The sequence below is a fragment of the Sorex araneus genome, chromosome 1, assembly GCF_027595985.1.
Source record: "Sorex araneus isolate mSorAra2 chromosome 1, mSorAra2.pri, whole genome shotgun sequence".
Lineage (NCBI taxonomy): Eukaryota > Metazoa > Chordata > Mammalia > Eulipotyphla > Soricidae > Sorex > Sorex araneus.
Window position 1 is genome coordinate 199,795,621 of NC_073302.1, and position 23,113 is coordinate 199,818,733.

A 23,113-nucleotide genomic window follows, 5' to 3' on the forward strand; every position below is an offset into this window, starting at 1 on the left:
AGGAATAATGGTGGAGTCGAAAAGATGCACCCAGAGCTGGAAGTTCTTCATCTTCTTAGCCACTTCTTCGATGCTCTTGAAGGCGTTCCACGCTGCTCTCTTCCTTCTGCGCAGTTCAGGTGCCAGGTCGTTTGTCATGTTGAGTTTTTGACCTATGTACACATAACTGCTGCATTCGGAGATCTTCGTTCCATTGAAGGCAAATGAAACTTCAGGGACTAGTCTGTTTCTCATGAACATTGTATTCGTGAGATTCAGCTGCAGTCTGTCTTTCCACACTCATGGTTGAAGTCGGCCAGCATTCGTGCTGCTTGGCTGATATTTGGTGTTATTAGAATGATGTCATCAATGAAATGGAGGTGGTGTTGTTGCTGACCGTGACATCTTCATTCCCATTCCTTCCCATTCCAGCATCACATGATGTTCTCAAGGGTGACATTGAAGAGTTTCGGTGAAATGGTGTCGCCCTGCCAAATGCATCCCTTTATGTCGATGGTCACTTCTTTGTAGAATGGTGAGATCCTGGTGGTGAATCATATTACAGCTCATGGAGGATCCTGATGTATTGAGTTTGAATGCCCTGTTTGGCTAGGTCTTCGAAGACTGCTTCAGTCTCAACAGAATCAAAGGCCTTTTTTAACTCGATGAACTTTAGACAGAGCAGCATCTTGAACTCTTGTGAAACCTCAATGAGCTTGGTCACTGTGTGGATATGGTCGATCATGCTGAATCCTTTCTGGAACCTGACTTGCTTGCATGGTTGTCCTTCATCTAGTGTTCTGCCAATCCTATTCAGGATGATTCTAGTGAATAACTTGTAGATGACAGACAACAGGCAGATGGGGTGATCGTTGCCAATGTCGTGTATGTCTCCCTTCTTGTACAACAGGACGGTTCTGCTGGTTTTCCATTGGAACAGAACCTTGCATTCAGACAAAAAGTGTGTGAAGAGTTGAGCCAGTGTATTGACGAGTACTGGTGGCAGATTCTTCAGGTGTTTGGTTCTGACCTTGTCTGAACCAGGTGCTGTACGCTTCTTTACTGACAAAATGGAGTGTTGAATTTCAGAAAGGAGAACGCTGGGAACAACATATCCATCCTGTGGAATTTGTTATGTGGGCAGGTGGACATGGCTATCAAAGAGATCTGAGTAGAAGTCATGGATAACCTTTTCCATTGCCCTTCTCAAAGATGTGTTAGATCCATCAGGACGTTGGAGGGCAATCATCTTGGTCTTATAGTTGGCGAAGGACAGGGAGGCGTTTCGAATACTTTTCCCAGCTTCTGCTGCATTGGCCTTCACTGCTACTCTTCTCTCTTTGAAATCTTCCTTTATTGCTTCTCTGCACAGCTTTGCAAGCTCGGACATTAGCTTGTGATTGCTTGAGGCTCACACCAGACCACCTTGGCGAATGAGCTCGAGAGTTTCTGAAAACAGGCGACTTTTTGTGGCTTTCTCGCTCTCTGTATTCCTTGCACAATCATGGAAAACCAGTCAATTGTATTCCTCATTGATGTTATCATCAACGGCATCTTCCCATATTGCTGCAATAGTGTCAAAGAGCTTCTAGTTGGTGGTCGTTCTGGGAGTTATTTTCTTAAACTTTGCAGCCCTTTCTTCCTGCTCCGTGAAGTAGAATTTCACAAGAAGGAGATGGTGGTCTGATCCCATTTGGAATTTTGGGACAACTGTGACATCGGTAAGGCAAAAACTGTTGATTGAATATGATAGGTCAATTTCATTGTAGAACTGTCTACCAGGAGACTCCCATGTCCAACGTTTAGATTCCCTTTTTTTTCTTTTTCTTTTTTTAATGAATCACCATGAGATACAGTTACAGACTTACCAACTTTCATTTGTAATGCGGAACTTTGTGACCTTGGACTCTAGGCTCAATGGGATCCGGGAACAGAGATCCTCTGCCTGCTTCCCCCAATCTCCAGTGACCCAAGGTTCACACCCATAAGACACACCCTGCCAGTGCCAGATAAATCCCTCACTGGCCAACCTCCACTACCCAACCATTGCTATGCTCCAGGCTGCTTTCTGGACTTCGAGGCCACGACACATCATAAACACTTCCTACCTATTTTCCGTCATTACCACACCATATTTGATGGGGTTCAAATATGGTATGAACCATAGGAACACCTGTCATGGTGATTAGAGTCCCCATTCCTCTCCTAGAGCCCGGCAAGCTACCGAGAGTATCTCACCCGCATGACAGAGCCTGGCAAGCTTCCTGTGGCATATTTGATATGCCAAAAACAGTAACAACAATGGGCCTCATTCCCCAGACCCTGGAAGAGCCCCAGTACGGCAGTGTTAAGAAGGATGAACAAAGAGAAGCTGATAAAATCTCAGGGCTGAACTAGGCTGCCAAAATGAAGGACTAAAATGACTGTTTGCACTTTTAATGCATGTATGCTGGCATCAGAAACATCCATCGAGGACCTGATGGTGCAAGCACAGAAGATCAAGTACGATGTCATTGGATTGACCGAGATGAGACGGCATTGAAAACATCACGCCATTTTCGACACTGGAGAAGAACTGTTCCTTGGAACATGGAACAGTAGAGGCATCGGGGGTGTTGGTGTCCTTGTAAACACGAACTTGGCCATGAGCATTGATTCATTCAAATGCCTAACAACCCAAATCAGACGATTACACTTGAATAGATGTGGCTCATTGCTGGCAGTTTCTATCTTCGTCATCTACACACCAACATCCAACTACAATGAAGAAGAAATTGAGAAGTTCTACATGGATCTGGAGAAGTTCTATAAAGAAGACCACACCTTCTACAAGGTCATCGTCGGTGATTTTAATGCCAAGATAGGACCTAGAAGGTTACCTGAAGAACTCCACATTGGGATCCAAGGTCTAGAATGGAATGAATAGGGTGAGAGACTGTCTGAGTTCATCATATTTACCAAGACCATCCATGGTAACTCGCTGTTCTAGAAGGCAGAAATAAGTATCATAATAGAGTTATAACAAAATGTTATTTTATTTTAATTTTTGGTTTGGGGACCACACCCAGCAGTACTTAGGGCTTCCTCCTGGCTCAGCATTCACTCCTGATGGAGATCTGGGGATCATATGGGGAGGAAGGAATAGAACCTGGGTCATCTGTATTCACAGTAAGTGCCCTAGCCTCTGCACTATCACTCCAACCCCACAAAATGTTATTGTTGAAAATACAAAATGAGAATTTAGTTTTAAAACCTCAAGGAAAGTTTCATTTCATGAAAAATTTTCCTAATTTTGCAAAGAAAATTAAAAATATGAAATTCTTTAGTCTTGTTTGTGAAAATTACACCACAGCAGAGACTATCTGAAACTTGTTTACTAAAGTTGAAAGAGTGATATTTTTTCTCTAAATATGTAAGTTTATAAGACATATACCCAAAGCCCCATTCTATCCCAGAATTTGCTTACAAATAAAGGTCGAAACTTATCTATTATGAAGAACATTCCAAATTTGTAGTTAATAATGTAACATAGAGGAATTTCAGTATCTGTATTTCAAGTTATGACTATGGATGCATCAAATATATATCTTCTTTGTTACATTTATTTGGGAGAGAGGGGTTCCCAAGTGGTGCTCAACAGGTCTGGGGCTCCAACAGCAATTCTAGGCCTACCAGGTCTTTGGTTCAAAACAAGAACACAAGGGTCCTGTGCTGCTCTGACTCTGCAGTGCTGGGGATTACCTGGAGTGCTGGGGATGTCCAGGGCTGCACCTGGAAATACCCCAAGGACCATGTGAAATCAGAAATCAAACCCAGGTTGAATGCATGCTAGACATGCACCCTAATATGCTGTATTATTTCTAAATTCTAAATACACCTATATATCTGTATTTATATCTATATACATATATGTATATTATATAATTGTTACATTCAGTGCTTGGGAAGAGAGAAAGAAGCAGAAGGAGGAGGAGGCAAGGAGGAAGAGGAAGGGGGAGAAAATTGGAAGTTAAAATGACCAGAGCTTTTCTGCTGCTGCACGAGCATGATCCCAGAGACCAACTAAACTACTTTGGACACCAGCAGCTCACAGAAACGCCTCTAGACTGTGAACTGAGCCACTGCCCAATGCAGCGCCAGGGGGGAAGGGTTTCTCTCTCAACCCTTCCTTTCCGGGCACAGCATGGCGATCACCGCTTTTTGAGCACAAAATGGAGCCAGCTCGCAGAAATGCCTCTAGACTGTGAACTGAGCCACTGCCCCATGTGGCGCCAGGGGGGAAGGGTTTCTCTCTCCAGGCTATTCCATTTTATGAGCACCACAAAAGGGAAGTAAAAGCTTGCAGTGATGCAATTTCTGGCAGAATTTTCCCTGGACTTTATACAGAAATCCAAAACCTAATATCTTTTAATTGTCAGCAATGTGAAACGGTTCCTTTTTAGCAGGTCTGACTTTGGCGGGAAACTCCAAACAATAATAGTGAGTTTTTTGTTGAAATACTGAAGGTAATCAAAGTAGCAGCCATGTCCGTAGACTGTGAACTAAGCCATAGCACCCATGCTGGCCGAGGAGAGGAAATATCCTTCTTTCTCATTTATTTTTCCCTTTTCAGGGAGAAGCGGCATGGCGTCCACCATATTATGAGGTCTATTAAACAGGTACGAACTTGGTGACGCGGGAAGGAGAAAAAAAATTAAATTATGTACTTGGAACAGCGGGATGCTTGGGCAGTCTTGGGACGGGTCCGATACTGGCGCGCGCTCCGCTGAGATTTGACCCAGGTGGCCACACTTTTGTGCGGCCGCTTTGCTGCTGATCGACCTGGATCCAGAGGCCAGCTAGACTACTTTTGGTCCCAGAAACTGCTTGCAGCCATGTCTCTAGACTGTGAGCTAAGCCATAGCCCCATGCCGACTGAGGAAGGGGAAATATCCTTCTTTCTCAGTTTTTTTTCCCTTTCTGGGGAGAAGCGGTGTGGCGTCCGCCATATTATGAGGACTATTAAGCAGGTACGAACTTGGTGGCGTGGGAAGGAGAAAAAAAAAAGAGTTATGTACTTGGAACAGCGGGACTTCATATCTCTTCATTCTCAGCAATGAAAAGCTAATTATCAAATGCTTCCTTGGCAGTAGAGCTGTCTTTTTTTGGGGGGGAAACTCCAACAACAATAGTGAGTTTTGTGTTGAAATATGGAATGTAATCAAGATAAAGAGAAAATGAAGCGAAATTCATCAGTTATGCAGGCGGGGGTGAGGGGGTGGGGGTTGGGAGGTATACTGGGGTTTTTGGTGGTGGACTATGGGCACTGGTGAAGGGATGGGTGTTTCAGCATTGTATAACTGAGATATAAGCCTGAGAACTTTGTAACTTTCCACATGGTGATTCAATAAAATAAAAAACTTAAAAAATAAAATAAAGTGACCAGAACAAAATTTATGCTTTTTCTCTTTTGCACAGAAAATTTAAAATCTCTCTTAAAAGGATAGAAATACACTACTTCCACCAAAAATGTGATATAAAATTAATCATACAAAAATAACTGGATATAATTAATTACATTCTTTTCTTCTTTTGTGATAGGTAATGAAAAAACAACATGCCACAAAGTTTTCTTTATGTTGACTTTTATTATTTGGTTTTATATATTAGATTGTTTGATTATATATATATAATTTCCAGAAAAGGCTAATATATCGAAACAAGAAGGTTGTGAACATTTTCTGTCACATTGGGATAAAAATGGTAAAGTCTATTAAAAGACTATAGATGCAGAGAATTTTTGAAGTATTGGAAATGCTCTGAAACTGTGGTGACAGATTTATAAAATATCTTAAGATATTTTATAGAACTTGCTACTTTTTTGACTGCTTTATTTATTATTTATTTCTGGTTTGTTTGTTTTGTGGCCACAACTGGTGATGCTCAAGGATTGCTCCTGGCTCTACACTCAGGAATCATTCCTGGCAGTACTCAGGGGACAGTAAGAGATGCCAGGGATTAAACCAATGATTGGCCATGTGCAAGGCAAATGCCCCCCACACTGTACTATCTCTTTAGCCCCTCATTTAAATGTTTTATCTATATTTTCTACTAAAAATATTGACAGGGAGGAATACTGGGAACATTGGTGGTAGAGAAGGAGCACTAGTGGAGGGATAGGTACTCAATCATTGTATGACTGAAACGTGAAAGTTTGTAAGTCTGTAACTGTATCTCATGGTGATTCATTAAAAAAAAAGAGAAAAAATATTGATATTGGGACAGTGGTGGAGGGTCATGGGGATTTTGGTGGGGTGAAATAATTTTTACATTGATGCCATAAACATTAACAGTATTGTCACCATAATAGTTAAACAACAATAAAAATGTTTTAAAAAGTAAACTTTTAAATGTCTATCTTACTGACTGGGAAATATTTTTATATTAAGCCAGATTAACTAATATTTTTTCTCCCTATGATGTTATGACAGCTGAAATCAGGGTTTTAAATCAAACCCTGATTTTGGTTTACTTCAAAATTTTGGTTTACTCCTCACTGACTTTGTGATTTTAGGCAAATCTCTATATTCATTTCCAGAACATGTTTATAAAATGCCACTAATTTTGGGAGCACTGGTGGGGTAGATCTTATAAGCAGTATTTAGAAGATCTCACAGATTCTCAGTTGGCTCAATTTGAGGGCCTAGAGATGGGTGCTCTTGGTCCATGAGATGGTGGGATTTACTTGGACCACCCAGGTGGTAATTGGGGGACTTGAGGATTGTTTACAGCAATGCTCTGGGGACCATATGGTGCCAGAGATCAAATTGGGGTTGGCCTCATGCAAGGCCTGATGATAACTCCTCTACTGTCTCTCCAGTGCCTTGCTTCTGGTTGACTATCTATGCATTCAGTTTTTCCTATAGTTAATAGTCTAATCAGTGCTTCTAGTTCCTGATCAATTTTGGCACCGTATATACTCCTTGGAATAAATCTGTTATCACTGTATCACTGTTCATCAATTTACTCAAGCTGGCGCCAGTAATGTCTCCATCCATCCCAGCTCTGAGATTATAGCAGCCTCTCCTTACTCATTTTTCCCAGCAATTGGAGGCCTTTTCAGGGTAAGGGGAATGAGATTTTTTAGTGTTACTGTATCTGGCATATTGAATACGCCATGGGGAGCTTGCCAGGCTCTTCCATGCGGGTGGGATACTCTCAGTAGCTTGCTGGGCTCTCCGAGAGACATATATATGTATATATGTACATATGTATATATATACGTATATATATTTACCTTTATATATATATTTGCCTTTAGGATGATGTGTCTGTTACATATAAATTAAAAAAAAAATTTTAGGGGAGAGTGTTCTGTTAAGCAGTGCTCAAGGGTGCCTTGGGGAAATTCCTGGTGATTCTCACGCTGCTGGTGGTTTGATGCTATGGTACAGGATGTGATACTACTTGGGAGTGTGGTGCCATGAAAATGTATTTTTTTTATGAAATTTCATTTTACCCACACATTTTATTTACTTTCTTTTCTTTTTTTTTGTTTTATTTTGGGGTCACACCCAGCTGTGCTCAGGACTAATCCTGGGTCTGTGCTCAGTAATCAGGCCTGTGGTAGTTTGGGGGTCCATATGTGGTGTGTTAGGTATGAAACTGGGCTGGCCACATGCAAGGAAAACATCTTTGTACTATCTCTCCAGACCCTTATTTACTTATTTATGTATTTATTTACTTCCTGGTAACATTTACTATTAATATCCTTTTTGGATTGTTTGCTTTCAGGACATCAACGGTGCTTAGGGCTTATTCCTGGTTCTGTGCTCAGGGATGACTCCTGGTGGGACTCAGGGAAACTTATGTGCTACGCTATGCGACTCTATCTCATTTATTAATTTTGACTTTTTTCTTTTAAATATTTATCATGTGAACTCATAAGTGAACATACTCCTAGGACTACCTTTTAAAATTTTTATTGTGTTTAAGTAACATGGGTACACAAGCTTCATATATTTTTTAAAAACTCTTTGGGATTTCTTGTGTTGCCAAATACATGAAGTTCGAAAGTATGCTTATTGTTTTTGACTCTTTCAAAAATGTATTTAACAAAATTGTTCAAGAAAATGTGCACAACCCAATTTTTTATCAGTAAAAGGATGCAGTGGAAGAAACATGTAAAAGCATTTGACTTCTAAGTGCCTGCTGTCTATCCTTGTTCCAAGGCTGCTAACATGGTGATACTACTTCCTCTTATTCCCTTCACTTCAGCATTATTCTGTTGCCCACTTGTTGCCATCTCCACACATTCATCTATCACGAAGGGATAAAATCCTCGCTGTATTCCTTGGATATGTCTGCCACCGTTCAATTTCAATGATAAACTTTTTGCCTATAATTTTTTTTAGCTCTTGGGGAGTGAGTTTTGCTCATGTTGTGGGTGACTCAAAGCTCCAAGACAAATGAAAGCATACTCTTAGGAAAATGTGTTAACCACCATTTTTCATTTTCTTTACTTGGCCATTAAATATTTTATTGTCATCTCTTAGAGAAACAAAATGGATTTTATCAAAATAAGTATAAAATAAAAACATTTCTCTAATATTTGTGAGTTTTATATATTTTAGTTATAGTGATACATGTGAAAAGTAGTTTTATTCATGTGTATATTTAAAATTTTACTAATAAAAATATTAATTTTCTTTTCATTTAATGCATTGCAACTTAATTTATGTTTTCACTGATATATCAAAATTCTTTAGCACTTTTTTTCTTTTTTTCTATGTGTTATTATACTCCTACTATCCTCAAGATTATATCATATACAATATTATTTTAACTTTTTAATTGTATTAGTAGATTTCTTTTCTGCCAGGGATTGAATCTGTGGAGTTTTCTTGAGGACAGGAGTGGGCTTGAATATACCTGGCAGTGCTCAGGGCTTATACTTCTAGAGAGACTTGGGGGACTAAATGCAATTCAGAGCATCAAACAGGGGTAGTGTGTAAAGTAAGTGTCTTAATGCCTGGAGGGGATTTTCCTAAGTAAAATAAGTCAGAAAAAGAAGGGTCCAATGTCATATAATTTCACTCACATATTGTGAGTTCAAACTGTGGGTGCATATGGTGGCTGAGAACCACCTCCATAGGCAAGCCAATATAGCAAAGGGCAAATGAAGGAATGGGGGACAGAGTTTGTTCCAGGACCGTGGTCTTAATTTATTATACTTCTCATGGAGCTCAGGCTGTCCCTTTTTGATGCCAGGGTAGCTTATAGCTTGCCCCAGGTCCATCCAAGTCCCTTGCCAGGAGCCTCCTTTTGGGGGTGTTAGGAAGTAAGGGCAACTGAGGCTTAAGTCAAGTAAATATGATGGATACCCAAGAGTAAATATTATTTGGAGTCTATGTTATAAAAGCATAACATCAACTATCTTCCTATGTCTATACAAAAAGGACATTGCTAAACCATGCAAAGGACATAAAAGAAGGAGAAAAGCAATATAGGATTATTAGAGCCTGATAGAATTGGGTATAACTTGGGAACAACTAACAGTTAATAGAACAATCAAATGGATAAACTAAACAAAATAAAAATTAATATTCAATCTCAACATCTGATCAGTGCTACCAGAATGAAAGGAGGAAGATGCATTACTTGGGAAAAAAGGGCAAATTGTATGACGAAGTATAAAATTGCTTTTTAAATGGTGTATTTAATGCAGTGTAAAAATGTGAATTTATAATGCACATCTGAAACTTAATAGATGTTATAATACAATGTTTATTCAATCAGTCATTTATAAAACAACGACCTTTATTTTTTACTTCAATTGCAAAGATTGATTTAAATCTTTTCTTTTTCTCTTTTTCCTTTTATTTTTTAATTTTTTTTTGCTTTTTGGGTCACACCCGGCGATGCACAGGGGTTACTCCTGGCTCATGCACTCAGAAATTACTCCTGGCGGTGCTTGGGGGACCATATGGGATGCTGGGAATTGAACCCGGGTTGGCCATGTGCAAGGCAGAAACCCTACCTGCTCTGCTATCATTCCAGCCCTTAAATCTTTTTCTTTTGCAATTATACAATCAGTATTTTTTTTATCCTGTTTTTGAAAAGGGACAGGTTGTGGCCATAACTCTCAGTGCTCAGGGGACTGACTATATGTTGTGCTAGGTATTTGAATGGGAATTGGCTGCATGTTAGGCAAGTGTCTTATCCAGCCCTATGATCATATGTATATTTCCTAGTGTTCAGCTTAAACCATCTTTCCCCTCCCTCCCTCCCTCTCTCCCTCCCTCCCTCCCTCCCTCCCTCCCTCCCTCCCTCCCTCCCTCCCTCTATTCTTCCTTCCTTCCCTCCATTCTTCCTTCCTTCCTTCCTTCCTTCCTTCCTTCCTTCCTTCCTTCCTTCCTTCCTTCCTTCCTTCCTTCCTTCCTTCCTTCCTTCCTTCCTTCCTAACTGTTGCCAGTGACAGCCAACAGTGCTTGGAGGACTGGGATTGTGCCAAGTACTGTTTATGGAGCCCTTGTGATGCTGCACACTGAATCCATACTTCACACATGCAAGTAATATGCCTTACCACTGAGCCACAGCCCTGTTCTGTGCTTATGTTCCTTTCAATGCTTGCAGATGATTACTTGAGTATAAATAGACATTTATTTACATGCAGAATTAAGATTTATTGGACAGTTGTATACTCCTAAGTTTGCATGAAGTCTAAAAGAAAAATATCCACTTGTGAAAATGTGGCAGTGGAACCTTTCCTTATAGCCAAGGTGCTAGTCACACCAGATTTGTTGTTTGGGTTTTGGACCAATTCTGGCATCGCTTTGTGCTTGGTTTTTGCTTCTGGTACTACTCAGGGAACTGTATGGTGCCAATTATAAAGCCGGGGACTCCTGCAATAAAGCAGAAGATAACACAAAATATTGAGTTATCTCTTCCACTCCACTTACACTTAATTAATTAATTTTGTTTTGGGGCCACACCCAGTGGTGCCCAGAGCCAATGCTTATTCCTGGCTCTGAACTTGGATCACTCCTAACAGGTTTGGGGAACCATATGGAATGTTGGAGATTGAATCAGGGTTGTCAGCATGCAAGGCAAGCACCCAATGAGTTGTACAAGTCCTCTAGCCCACCACCTACATTTTAAATATTTACCAAAATATCACTTATCATTAATTAATTAATTCATTTTTTGTTGCCCCTTTAAAAAGAGATTTATTGACTTAAATAAGTAAAGGCACATAGTAGTGAACTTTACTTAAGCAAGTAAAGGCACATAGTAGTGAACAAGACTGACAAATCCCTGCTTTAGAAAAGATAATACAGTTCACCTGTGATGTGGCAGGCGAAAGCAAACAAAAATAAATGTAATAAATAAATACATCTAGTAATGATTCCCCAAAGAAATAAAACAAGCTAATGGTATAACTTGAGAAAAAGATAATGTTTCATTTTCAAACTAAATTTCTCCACCAGGCATTTATGCAAAGAATATGAAAATATTATTTTGAAATAATATTTGTATCCTATGTTCATAACAGCATTATTTATAAGAGTCAAAACATTGAATCATCCTAAATCAAAGACAATTACATAGGCTTTTATTCCCACTGGAGAAGCCCATGTTCTCTCTTGAATACTTTTCTCTCTTTCTTTCATTGAAGATTTCTCTAAATTTCTTTCAATAAAAATAGTTTTGCGTAGCTGGAAAGATAGTACGACAGGTAGGGTATTTGCCTTGCACACAGCCAACCTGGGTTTGATCCCTGGAACCACATATGGTGTCCTGAACCTTTCAGAAGTGATCCCTGAATACAGAACCAGGAATAAATCCTGAGAACTGCAGGGTGTGATCCCCAAACCTTCCAGCCTCACCAAAAACGTTTTGCTTCATGTAAAACAAAAGAGAAATCGAGGACAATTAGATAAGCAATATATTGCATACACAAGCGAGTACTCCTCTGCCATTGAAAATATAAAGATTTGGGGGAGAAAAATGAGTGGATCTTGAGTTGATTGTGTTAAATGTAATAAAGAAGACTGTAGGGAGCCATTTTACCTTACTGATCTTATCCTGTCACTATTTGTTTATCACTAGCTAACCCCATGCCACACTTAGCAAATGTTGCCACTCCTAATATTACTGATTTTATCCTATCAGCATTTGTTTATTACTAGCTAAAGCCCAGTGCCACACCGTGCATTTCTACTGGGGGTCATGGCGTGCATACTATGCCACCTCCCCCCAGCAGGGAGGTATAAATACTGTAACTGCCATACAATAAATGCCTTTTCTCCCTCCTCCAGGCTCTGCGTCTGTTCATTCGGCTTCGTCCCCTTCTCAGCCCCACGAAGGGTTCTCCCTGAAGAACAGAACGAGACCTCCACATCCACATCGACTTCCACACCTCCACATCGACTTCCACAGAAGACAAATGCCTAATATGCTTAATTCATACAAGGACTATTATTTACTAGATCAAATAAACTGACAAGAAGCAACAAAACTAACTTCTTGACTCAATGATTATCAGAGGGAATGGATATTGGGGATGGGGTAAAAAGAAAGGCAGAGGAGTCTTTTGGTGATGATAGGCAATGCAATTTTGGTGGTGGGATTGATAACAATTCATAGACAAAGGTGTGGACCTGTAGCCTTAAAATGTCATAGTGTTGAGGACTGAAGCAGTAGTACAGCGGGTAGGGTATTTGCCCCTGACTGGGGTTCCGTTCCTAGCATCCCATATTGTCCCCTGAGAACTGCCAGGAGTAATTCCTGAGTGCTTGAACTAGGAGTAACCCTTGTGCAATGCCGGGTGTTAAACCCCCCAAATAAAAATATTATAGTGTAAATCAGTAACTATTATTACTTTTATCACTTGTCATCCCATGGATTTTTAATTTGCTCGAGCAGGCGCCAGTAATGTCTCCATTCGTCCCTGTTGCGTGCTAGTGTAGAACAATGTTATCTGCTCACTCCAGGAACAGGAAGAGCCTCAAACCATTCATTCAGGGTTTTGACGAATAAGTCTAACCATCATTGGTGGGTGACCACACGATCTTTTGACGTCCCATAGAATCCAGTCGGTAACAGCTCTAGTCCAGCGGTCATCTCTGAATCGCATTACGTGTCCTGCCCATCTGATTTTTGACGTCTTGGCAAACAGGACAGCGTCCCTGATTCTTGATGGTCGATGGAGGTCAGAATTCCAGATTCTTTCTCTCACTTGAGTGAAATGTAATACTCCAAGCATAGCTCTTTTGATTCCTTTTTGGGATACCCAAAGCGTTCTCATCCTGTTTTCATAGGGCCCATGTCTCTGAGGCATACATTAGTGCAGGAAGAACAGTGGAGTTGAAAAGATGTGCCCAGAGCCGGAGGTTCTTGGTCTTCTTAACCACTTCTTCAATATTCTTGAAGGCATTCCATGCTGCTCTCTACCTCCTATGCAGTTCTGGCTCCAAGTCGTTCCTCATGTTGAGTTCTCAATCCAGGTACACATAGCTGCTGCATTCGGAGATGTTTGTTCCATTGAAAGCAAATGGAATATCAGGGATTAGTTTGTTTTTCATGAAATTGTCTTGTAAGATTCAGCTGCAGTCCGACCTTTCCACACTCACAGTTGAAGTCAGCCAGTATTTGTGCTGCTTGGCTAATGTTTGATGTTATGAGAATGATGTCATCAGAGAAGCGGAGGTGGTGTAGTTGCCTACTGTCTATCTTCACTCCCATTCCTTACCATTCTAATCATCGAATGACATTCTGGAGGGTGGCACTGAAGATCACCCTGCCGAACCCCTCTCTTTACATCAATGATCACTTCCTTGTAGAATGGTGATATCCTGGTGGTGTATCTGTAATACAGCTCACGGAGGGTCTTGATGCATTGAGTTTGAATGCCCTGTTTGGCTAGGGCTTTGATGACTGCTTCAGTCTCAACAGAATCAAAGGCCTTCTTTAAATTGATGAACGTTAGACAGAGTGGCTTCTTAAACTCTTGTGAAACTTTGATGAGCTTGGTTACTGTGGATATGGTCAATCGTGCTGAATCCTTTTCAGAACATGGCTTGCTCACATGGTTGTCCTTCATCTAGTGTTTGGCCTATTCTATTCAGGATGTCTCGAGTGATCAACTTGTAGACAACAAACAGGCAGATTGGGCGATAGTTGCCAATGCCGTCGATGTCTCCTTTCTTGTACAACAGAACAGTCCTGCTGCTTTTCCGTGGGGATGGAACCTTGGATACGGACAGATAGTGTGAAGAACTGAGCTAGTGTATTGATGAGTACTGGCGGCAGATTCTTCAGGTGTTCGGGTCTGACCTTGTCTGAATCGGGTGCTGTATGTGTCTTTTCCCACAAAATGGCATGTTGGATTTCGGAAGGGAGGATGCTGGGAACGACACATCCGTCCTGCAGAATTTGGTATGTGGGCAGGTGAATGTGGCTGTTGAAGACATCCGAGTAGAAGTCGTGAATAATCCTCTTCATTGCCCTTCTCTAAGATGTGATAGATCCATTAGGATGTTGGAGAGCAGTCATCTTGATCTTGTAGTTGGCGAAGGACAGGTGAACGTTGGGAATACATTTCCCGACTTCTGCTGCATCGGCCAACACTGCTGCTCAACTCAACACCCTTTGAGGTCTTCCATTATCGCTTCTCTGCACAGCTTTGCAAGTTGGACGTTATCTTGTGATTGTCTGAGGCTTGTTCCAAACCACATTGGCGAATGAGCTCGAGAGTTTCTGAAGACAGGTGTCTGTTTGTGGCTTTCCCACTCTCGGCATTCTTCGAGCATTCATGGAGGTGCTGAACCAGTCAATCATATTCCTTGTTGTTGTTGTCAATGACGGCATCTTTGTTGCCGCAATATTGCCAAAGAGCTCCCAATTTGTGTTCATTCTAGGAGATCTCTTCTTACAGGCCTTTCTTTCTCCCTGCTCTGTGAAGTGGAATTTTGCATGAAGGAGATGATGGTCTGATCCCGTTTGGAATTTTGGACAACAGCGACATCAATCAGGCAAAACCTTCGATTGAATATGATGTGGTCAATTTCCTTGCAGAACTGTCCACCAGGAGACTCCCATGTCCAACGTTTAGATTCAGTCTTCTAGAATCAATAAGTCAATGAAAAAAGCTATTGAAAAAGAATCAGATTTGGCATATGATATGGAAAAGTAATATAAAGAATTTGAAATGCATAGTTTAAGGAAAACAGTCTATTTAGTGCAGTTTAATTCTAATTTGGCACTAGAGAAATACAGTACTATATTTTTTTCAGATAGAAAGTCCATATCTAATTTAAAGAAAATATATTGCATATATTATAGAGTAGGAAGTTGAAAAATAATACAACCAAGCTGTTGTGAGGACATGCCTTTTTCTTACTACATTCTACTTTTATAATTATTACCTGTGGGAATTCAATGTTTTGAATAAAAGAATATCAATGCCAAAAAGAAATGTACAGTTTAAAACTATAATAAAAAGTTGTATAGCCTTTTTTCTTTATATAGAATTTTCTCCTTTAATTCACCTGCAGCTGAAATACCCAGAGATATGCCAAATTTATTCCTTAATTCTTTGCAGTTTAAAGAAAATTCCCAGGATATATTTTTCTTTAAATACAAACTAGTACTTTAATTTTACTCTCATAATATCACTTAGATTTATTTTAACTGTTGTGCTTTGTTTATAGATTTGAGTGTCTCTGCATGCTTCTGTCCACACTGGACAGCTCCAATAAATTTAAGTTGCTTTCAGCTAGATATATTTCATTTAGATATGTGACAATAATTAAAAAATAAAACATTTTTCAGAAGGTTAAAAATACACATGGATATCATAAAATTACTTGCTGTTCTTTCAGAATAATTTGAACTTCTGGAGATGTTACTGGTGCCCGCTCAAGCAAATCAATGAAGAATGGGATGACAGTGACAATGACAGTGCTCTGTGACAATTAGTAAATTCATTCCTTGGTTTCAGCCATTGTGATTATATCCTTTTTTTTGGTAGTCATCATATCTCCTCTGCTTTCCTCTGTGTTTATCTCTGTCTTCATAAATAGAAATTTTTAGTAGGGTGGGAATGAGGGCTCACAAACAGAGTTCACAGAACCTGGGTTCCACTCCCAGAGACTCTAAGCTAACAAGGGAGAAGCTTGGGCCCAGCAATACTGCTTGATTATTATAGTGTTGGGTACCAGCAGAGATAGATCCATCACCAGGGCCATGTGAGAGCCAAGGACTGCACTCAAGACCTTGGGCAACAAGGCATGTTCCACCTTGAAGCAGGAGCTTTTTCCCCGGCCCTTAGGAAATGTATTCACTTCCATAAATAGCTGATGTGACTGCAAAATTGCTAAGAGTTTGTTTAAATTGGTAATTATCTCCTTCCTTGATTTGTTTCTTTATATGCCAAATGCAAGTAAGATCAACTAGTATTTGTCTTTCTTCTTCTGACACTTTGTGTTTAACACAATCCCTTCTGTATTGTAGTAAAAGACAAGATTTATATTTTTTAGCTGACTAGTAATCCAATTTATATATGTACACTATATCTTTGTTATCCCCTCATCTGTCAACATCAAATTAATGAGGGAACCACATTACAATTATTTTTCAATCGTTAATTGCCTGTGTCTATGTACATGACTATAGACTGAATATTAACACAATGCTGACTATACTGAGATGTAGGAAACAGTCAACATTTTATTAGTAGTTGATGGTAGAAGTAATGGTTTCAATGTTACTCTTGTATATCTTTCTTCCTTTGGCTTTCTTCCCTTCTTAACCTTTACCATTGTAACCTCTTCTGGCCTGAGGAATTTTTATGTGACCCCAGGTATAATTGTTACCAAGCATCTACTGATATTAAGCAAAACATATATCTTAATAATAAGTTTTTGTGGGACCAGAGCAATAGTAAAGCAGGTAGGTCTTTTGCTTTGCATGGGGTTAACCCAGAAATTTGATTCCTGGCATCCTGTATGGTCCTCTGAGCTCACCAGGAGAGATTCCAGAGTACAAAGCTAGGAGTAACCACTGGGCATTGCCGGTGTGACCCCAAAACATAACCATTAAATAATAATTTTTCTTGATCCCCACATTCAAATAAGCCCATATGGAATCATAATCCTTAATTTGATAAACTAGCTCTATTTTATAATATTTGAATAACACTAGTTTAATATTTTATAACATTTTGATTAAGATTACTGGCATTAAATTGTATAACCATGTTTTAAAATTGGCCAATTACCTGAATTTAGGAAACTTCTGTCTTCCTAGTATTTTACTGGATATTTCAAAATGTTCCTTGGTATGAATGTTAGGGATTTTGCTTTTTGGGGGGCCACACCCTCTGTGCTTAGGGCTTATTTTTGGCTGTGTCCTCAAGGATCACTCCTGGCAGTGCTCAAGGTACCTTATGCTGTACCAGGGATTGAATGGGGGTGGGCTATGTGCATAGTAAGTGTTAAAGCTTCATACTGTCTCTCAGGCCTTGGGCTAGTCCCACTATTAGTTTGATCTTTTGATCTTAAAAGCTTGATCTTAAAGAGTGACAAAATAGTTATTATTCACCGTTTTCCTTTTTCTACAAAACCAAATCATTATTATTTTAAATATTTTGTCATTTAAAATTTTTGTTAAAAAATGCATATGTATATAAAATTTATTACTTCATATTTTTTATATTAAATGTATAGTTTGTAGACTTTAAGCACATTCACAATTTTGTGTAGCCAGCGTAATCATCCAACTTCAGAATATTTTTATTTGAACACTAGAAATATGTAAGCATTGAATGAATAAAAACTCCCATTCCCTTTATTTCTCTTTGCATACTGTTTTAAATTATGTCCGTATTTATTCTATGGCTATCAACAAAAATGTAAATGTTTTTATGTCTTAGGATACAATGTTACCATAAATTTTCCATTGCTATCTTTGTTTTGAAGAAATATTCACGTATCTCTGGTCTCTCTTGGTGGATGAGAAAAATACTTTCTTGGTGAGAATTGCTCTTTTTTGTCCTGATAACATTTTGGAGGCTTTCTGAGACTTTCTCCTCTTGTTGAAAAATTATTTTCTTAAATTTATTATTATTTATTTTATATTTTGGGCCACATCTAGTTGTTTTAGGGGACTACTTCTGGCATGGTATCAGGATCAGTGCTTCAAGCACTACAAGGAGCAGGCAGCGCCAGGTGTCAATCCTGGCCTCCCTCATGCCAAGCATGTGTTCTAGTCCTTTGAGTTATGCCCCCAACACTATGGCAGAATGTTTAAGCTTTTAAGCTTTCTCTTGATCTTGAAGAGACAGATCATTTAATGATAACCTCCTATTTACTTTACCAATGGATTTTGCTCTCCTGCTGTTAAATTCCACAGAACATTCTGCACATGCTCACTAGTTTTTTACAAAATCTCACCCTTGTCACCAGCATGACTGTACATAGAGAGTCAGTCAAGGGGTAGAAACTAGGATTGTGTGTTGGTGATATTAATGGAACATCGAGAGTGTTTGTGTGCCCTTTGGGAACAATCACAGTGGTTCCTGGGAGAATCTAGATACAGTTCCAGATGTGATTATCTGTATCCCTTTCATGCATTCTGTTTCAAGCCCTGGAATCTAGTCTCGCATATGCTCATATCTAACTAGCCATGCAACTCAACAGTGTAGGCCAGGTTGTCATTAGCTTTTCCTGGTTCTCCTGCAGAGAATTAGAAGTTGACACAAGCTCATTTGGCTCTGAGCTATGATGCTTTAGTGATGTGGGTAGAATGAAACTATTACTCTAACCCTCTTCAATTTGAAAGTTCGATTTCACTATTCTTGCTCTCAAAGTATGCTATAATTTTCTTGAACTTTCATAAATGCCTTCTCATCTGTGGGTTATTACGCAAATTAGTATTTTCCATGGACTTCCAGAGGGGCATGAACTGGATCATGGGCATGTTAGGCCTCACTAAGGTCTATATGTCTATTACCTGGCTGGCACACCAGCATATCACTTTGTTTCTTTGGCACGTAGTTCTGGTGGCAGAATAAAAGGAAAATGGGTCTATCGTTGCTGAGTTTGAAGAATTCTGGAGCTGCTTTTCAGTCCAATACTGTGACTTCAGTGGGTGGATTTGGGTACAAATTTATCTTCTAAAAACATCACCTTTGTCTTTGGATTGATGTGTAACTGTTGTCATTGAAAATATCGTATGGAGGGGCTGGAGTGATAACACAGCGGGTAGGGCATTTGCCTTGCACGCGGCCGACCCGGGTTCAAATCCCAGCATCCCATATGGTCCCCTGAGCATGGCCAGGGGTAATTCCTGAGCGCAGAGCCAGGAGTAACCCCTGTGCATCGCCAGGTGTGACCCCCCAAAAAAAAGAAAAAAAAAGAAAATATCGTATGGAAAATGAAGTCCTATTTGACCATCTTGATAATGTGACTTCAGCCATTTTATAAATTTGTTTTAACATCTATATGGCTTTATGTGTCAAAAGTGCCTCAGAGTGAGGTTTTTATCTTTCAGCTGACTTGCCTTTTATCAGCTAAAAGATTGTATTGACTCTGAGATTGTATTACCTCAAAAATTTGTATTACCACAGAATACCCTGCCACAGTGGCAGGGTGGGGTGGGGGGAGGTGGGATGGGGGGTGGGAGGGATGCTGGGTTTATTTGTGGTGGAGAATGGGTACTGGTGAAGGGATGGGTTCTCAAACTTTGTATGAGGGAAACATGAGCACAAAATGTATAAATCTGTAACTGTACCCTCACGGTGATTCACTAATTAAAAAAAATTTTAAAAATTGTATTACCTCAAATGTATTGGAGGTATATATTCTATGAATCCAGCACAGAGTACACTTGCATTTAGCACCAAAAAGAGGTAGTCTGCCGCTTTCTATAACAGTTGGTTTTTTTTTTTTTGTATCCACAGTATCATTAGTATTGCAGCATCTTTGAGGGATGAATTTCTGAAGTGTCTCACTTATAGTGGCACACTATAGATCTTAAGGTCTTTGATCATTTATATTTTTTAAAGGGACATTCACTATAAAACAATACAGAGTTGCTATGAGTTAATATTAAACAAATTGAACTTAATTTGAAATGAGAATGGTGATTGTAACCCAACAGGAAAGCTTGTAGCTTTCATCTTACAGTGATTCAATTCAAAAAAAAACAAAACAATGGATGCCATTAATAAGTTTAACTTTCCAGTAACTAAGCTTCATTTAAAACGATCCCTGGAGCTCATCCCATTCAGATATCTGGCCCGTGTTAGGGCTTCTTTCTGGAGCCTCGATTCTAACCAGACCCCAGGGAGGCCGGTTTTTATCCTTGATCTGCGGAGGATGGGAATTGAAGCACACCGCATGCGCACCCCAAGCTGCAACATTCCGGGCACTCTCTGCTCATCCCATTCAGGTTTCTGGCCCATGTCAGGGCTCCTTTCTAGGAGCCACAGACGCTAATGTGGCCACAAGTTATTTTCCCTCCTCCAAATCCCATAAGAACCATAAGTTACCATCTTACCTCTTAGTTGGAACTTTCACCAGGTTAGCTTAACCACCAGAAACACATTAGCCAATAACTCATTAAGCCCACCTCAATTAATATTGAATCATAAACAGAACAGGAACAGTGAGCGTGAAGAGCTAAGGCGCCATAGGTCACAATGGTAAAGCAACGCAGAACCCCACCAAGCTTACTTATTGAAGAGGCTAGCCCAGAAGACCCCAACAGCAATGAAGTGCTAGATAACCTCTCTGACAAGGAATTTAGAAGGGAGCTACTGAGGATGCCTAGGGAGCTAAAAGAAACAATGGAAAGCAATGCCAATAAAATGCAAGAGGATTTGAAGGTAGAAATGTGGAATATGCAAACAAAATTACAAACAGACATGTCAGACCTGAAAAACCTGGTAGGTGAATTAAAAAACTTAGTGGAAGGCCTTAGCAGCAGAGTAATAGCTGCTGAGGACAGAATCAGTGAGCTCGAAGATGAAGTCCAGAGACTCTCTAGAAAAGAACAGCAAATGGAAAAGAGACTCACAATCTGGGAACAGATGGCAAGAGAAGGTTGTAATGAAGCCAAGAGGAGTAATATAAGAATAACTGGAGTCCCAGAGGGACAGGAAGAAAACCCTGATGAAGAAGAAACTGTCAAAGACATCATTGCTATAATGTTCCCAAAGTTAAAGAAAACATGTGACCATATTCAGGAGGCCTGAAGGGTACCAGCTAGAAGAAATCCAAATAAAAATACCCCAAGACATATCCTAATCAAAATGACCAAAACATTAGATAGAGACAAAATCCTGAAAGCAGCAAGATCAAAGAAATTGCCTAAAAAGGAGCATCCTTAAGATTCACAGCGGACCTGTCTGATGAAACCCTCACGGCTCAAAAACAGTGGTGGGATATAGTGAAGAAACTCAATGAAATAAATGCCTCACCAAAAATAATTTACCCAGCCAGACTCATTCATAAGAGAAGGAACAACACACAGTTTCACAGATAAACAACAGCTCAGGAACTTCATAGACTCAAAACCACGGTTACAAGAGCAATAGAATGGGCTACTTTAAGACAAGACAGGGCCCTCAAATACACCAAATTTCAGCAGAAATATGGTACAGAAGCCCATAAAAATATTCTCTCTCAACGTTAATGGGCTAAATGCATCAATTAAAAGACACAGAGTGGCAGGATGGATTAGAAAATTGAGCTCAACATTCTGCTGCCTGCAAGAAACACATCTCAACAGTCAAAGCAAATACAGGCTCAAAGTCAAAGGCTGGAAAACAATCCTACAAGCAAACAACTCCCATAACAAATCTGGAATAGTCATCCTAGTATCAGACCACATTGATTTCAGATTTAAGAAGGTCACAAGAGACAGTGAAGGTCACTTCTTATAAAGGGATCTGTACAACAGGAAGAACTTTCAATACTATATTTAGTATTTATATTAAATATAGTAGTATATATAAATTATATATTTTATGTGCACCTAAAATATATAAGTTAAATTATATATTTTATGTGCACCTAATGAGGGACCAGCAAAGTACTTAAAACAACTACTCATAGACTCAAAGAAAGGTATCGATAGCAACACAATACTAGTGGGAGACTTCAACACTGCTTTATCACCTCTTGATAGAACAACCAGAGTCAAGCTTAGCAAGGGCATACTTCACTGGAGGGAAGACATGGAAGAAAGGGACTTAGTAGATATATACAGGACACTTCATGCTCAAAAAAGCTTAATACACATACTTCTCAAGTGTGCTTGAAATATTCTCCAAGGTAGACCACATTCTGAGCCACAAAACATACCTCCATAAAATTAAGAAGATAGAGATTGTATTAAGGATCTTCTCAGACCACAATGCGCTGAAATTAGAAGTAAATCATACACACAAACAGAAAACTAAACCAAAGACCTGGGAATTAAACAGCTCACTTTTGGAAAACAAGTGGCTTAGAAAGAAAATCAAAGAGGAAATCAAAAGATTCCTGGAAGCGAACAGAAATGAAGACATGAGTTATCAAAACTTATGGGACACAGCAAAAGCTGTGTTAACAGGAAAATTTATAGCTCTACAAGCATTCCTCAGGAAGGAGGAGAGAGCCCACATAAGTAACCTAACCTCTCAGTTTAAGAGCTTGGAGAATGACCAATGAAAGGAGCCCAATCTGGACAGAAGGAAGGAAATAATAAAACTCAAAGCAGAAACCAATGAGACGGAAACCCCAAAAACAATAGCCTCCCAGGACTGAACCAAGAAGACCTGGAATACCTCAACAGACCTATCACTCTCAAGGAAACTGAAACGGTAATAAAAAGCCTCCCCAAGTACAAAAGTCCTGGCTCAGATGGATTCACTAGTGAATTCTTCCAAACCTTTAAAGACTTACTCCCAATTCTCTTTAAGCTTTACCAGGAGATTGAAGTATCAAAGACACTTCCAAGCAGTTTCTATGAAGCAAATATCATGCTGATACCAAAAGCAGAAAAAGATACAACAAAAAAAGAGAATTACAGACCGATATTCCTGATGAACACAGACACAAAGATCCTCAACAAAATATTCCTTTGTATCACTTGTATCACTGCTCAT

General features: G+C 39.6%; 2 protein-coding genes across 2 annotated transcripts in view; one reads left to right on the plus strand and one right to left on the minus strand.

Annotated features, from left to right (window-relative positions):
* Positions 1–12,905, plus strand: part of APH1B (aph-1 homolog B, gamma-secretase subunit) — a 79,062-nt gene extending 66,157 nt beyond the window's left edge. Inside the window, exon 7 of the mRNA XM_055132149.1 lies at positions 12,279–12,905. The gene's annotated coding sequence lies outside the window, so the exon portion shown is untranslated. The remainder of the gene's footprint in view (positions 1–12,278) is intronic.
* On the minus strand, positions 8,174–20,425 carry LOC129402095 (small nuclear ribonucleoprotein G-like). The gene is made up of 2 exons (XM_055126960.1): positions 20,303–20,425; positions 8,174–8,356 (listed from the first exon to the last, which is right to left on the minus strand). Exons 1-2 carry the CDS (start codon positions 20,423–20,425, stop codon positions 8,174–8,176), a joined length of 306 nt encoding a protein of 101 aa, XP_054982935.1.
* Positions 20,426–23,113: the final 2,688 nt, after the last annotated feature.

Excerpts from the sequence above, each read along its gene's own strand:
- LOC129402095 (XM_055126960.1), bottom strand. The coding sequence starts at position 20,425 with ATGGGCCAGAAACCTGAATGGGATGAGCAGAGAGTGCCCGGAATGTTG. Across the intron at positions 8,357-20,302 it reads TAAAAACCGGCCTCCCTGGG|GCAAAAAGTTTATCATTGAA; the intron begins GTCTGGTTAGAA and ends AAAAAATTATAG.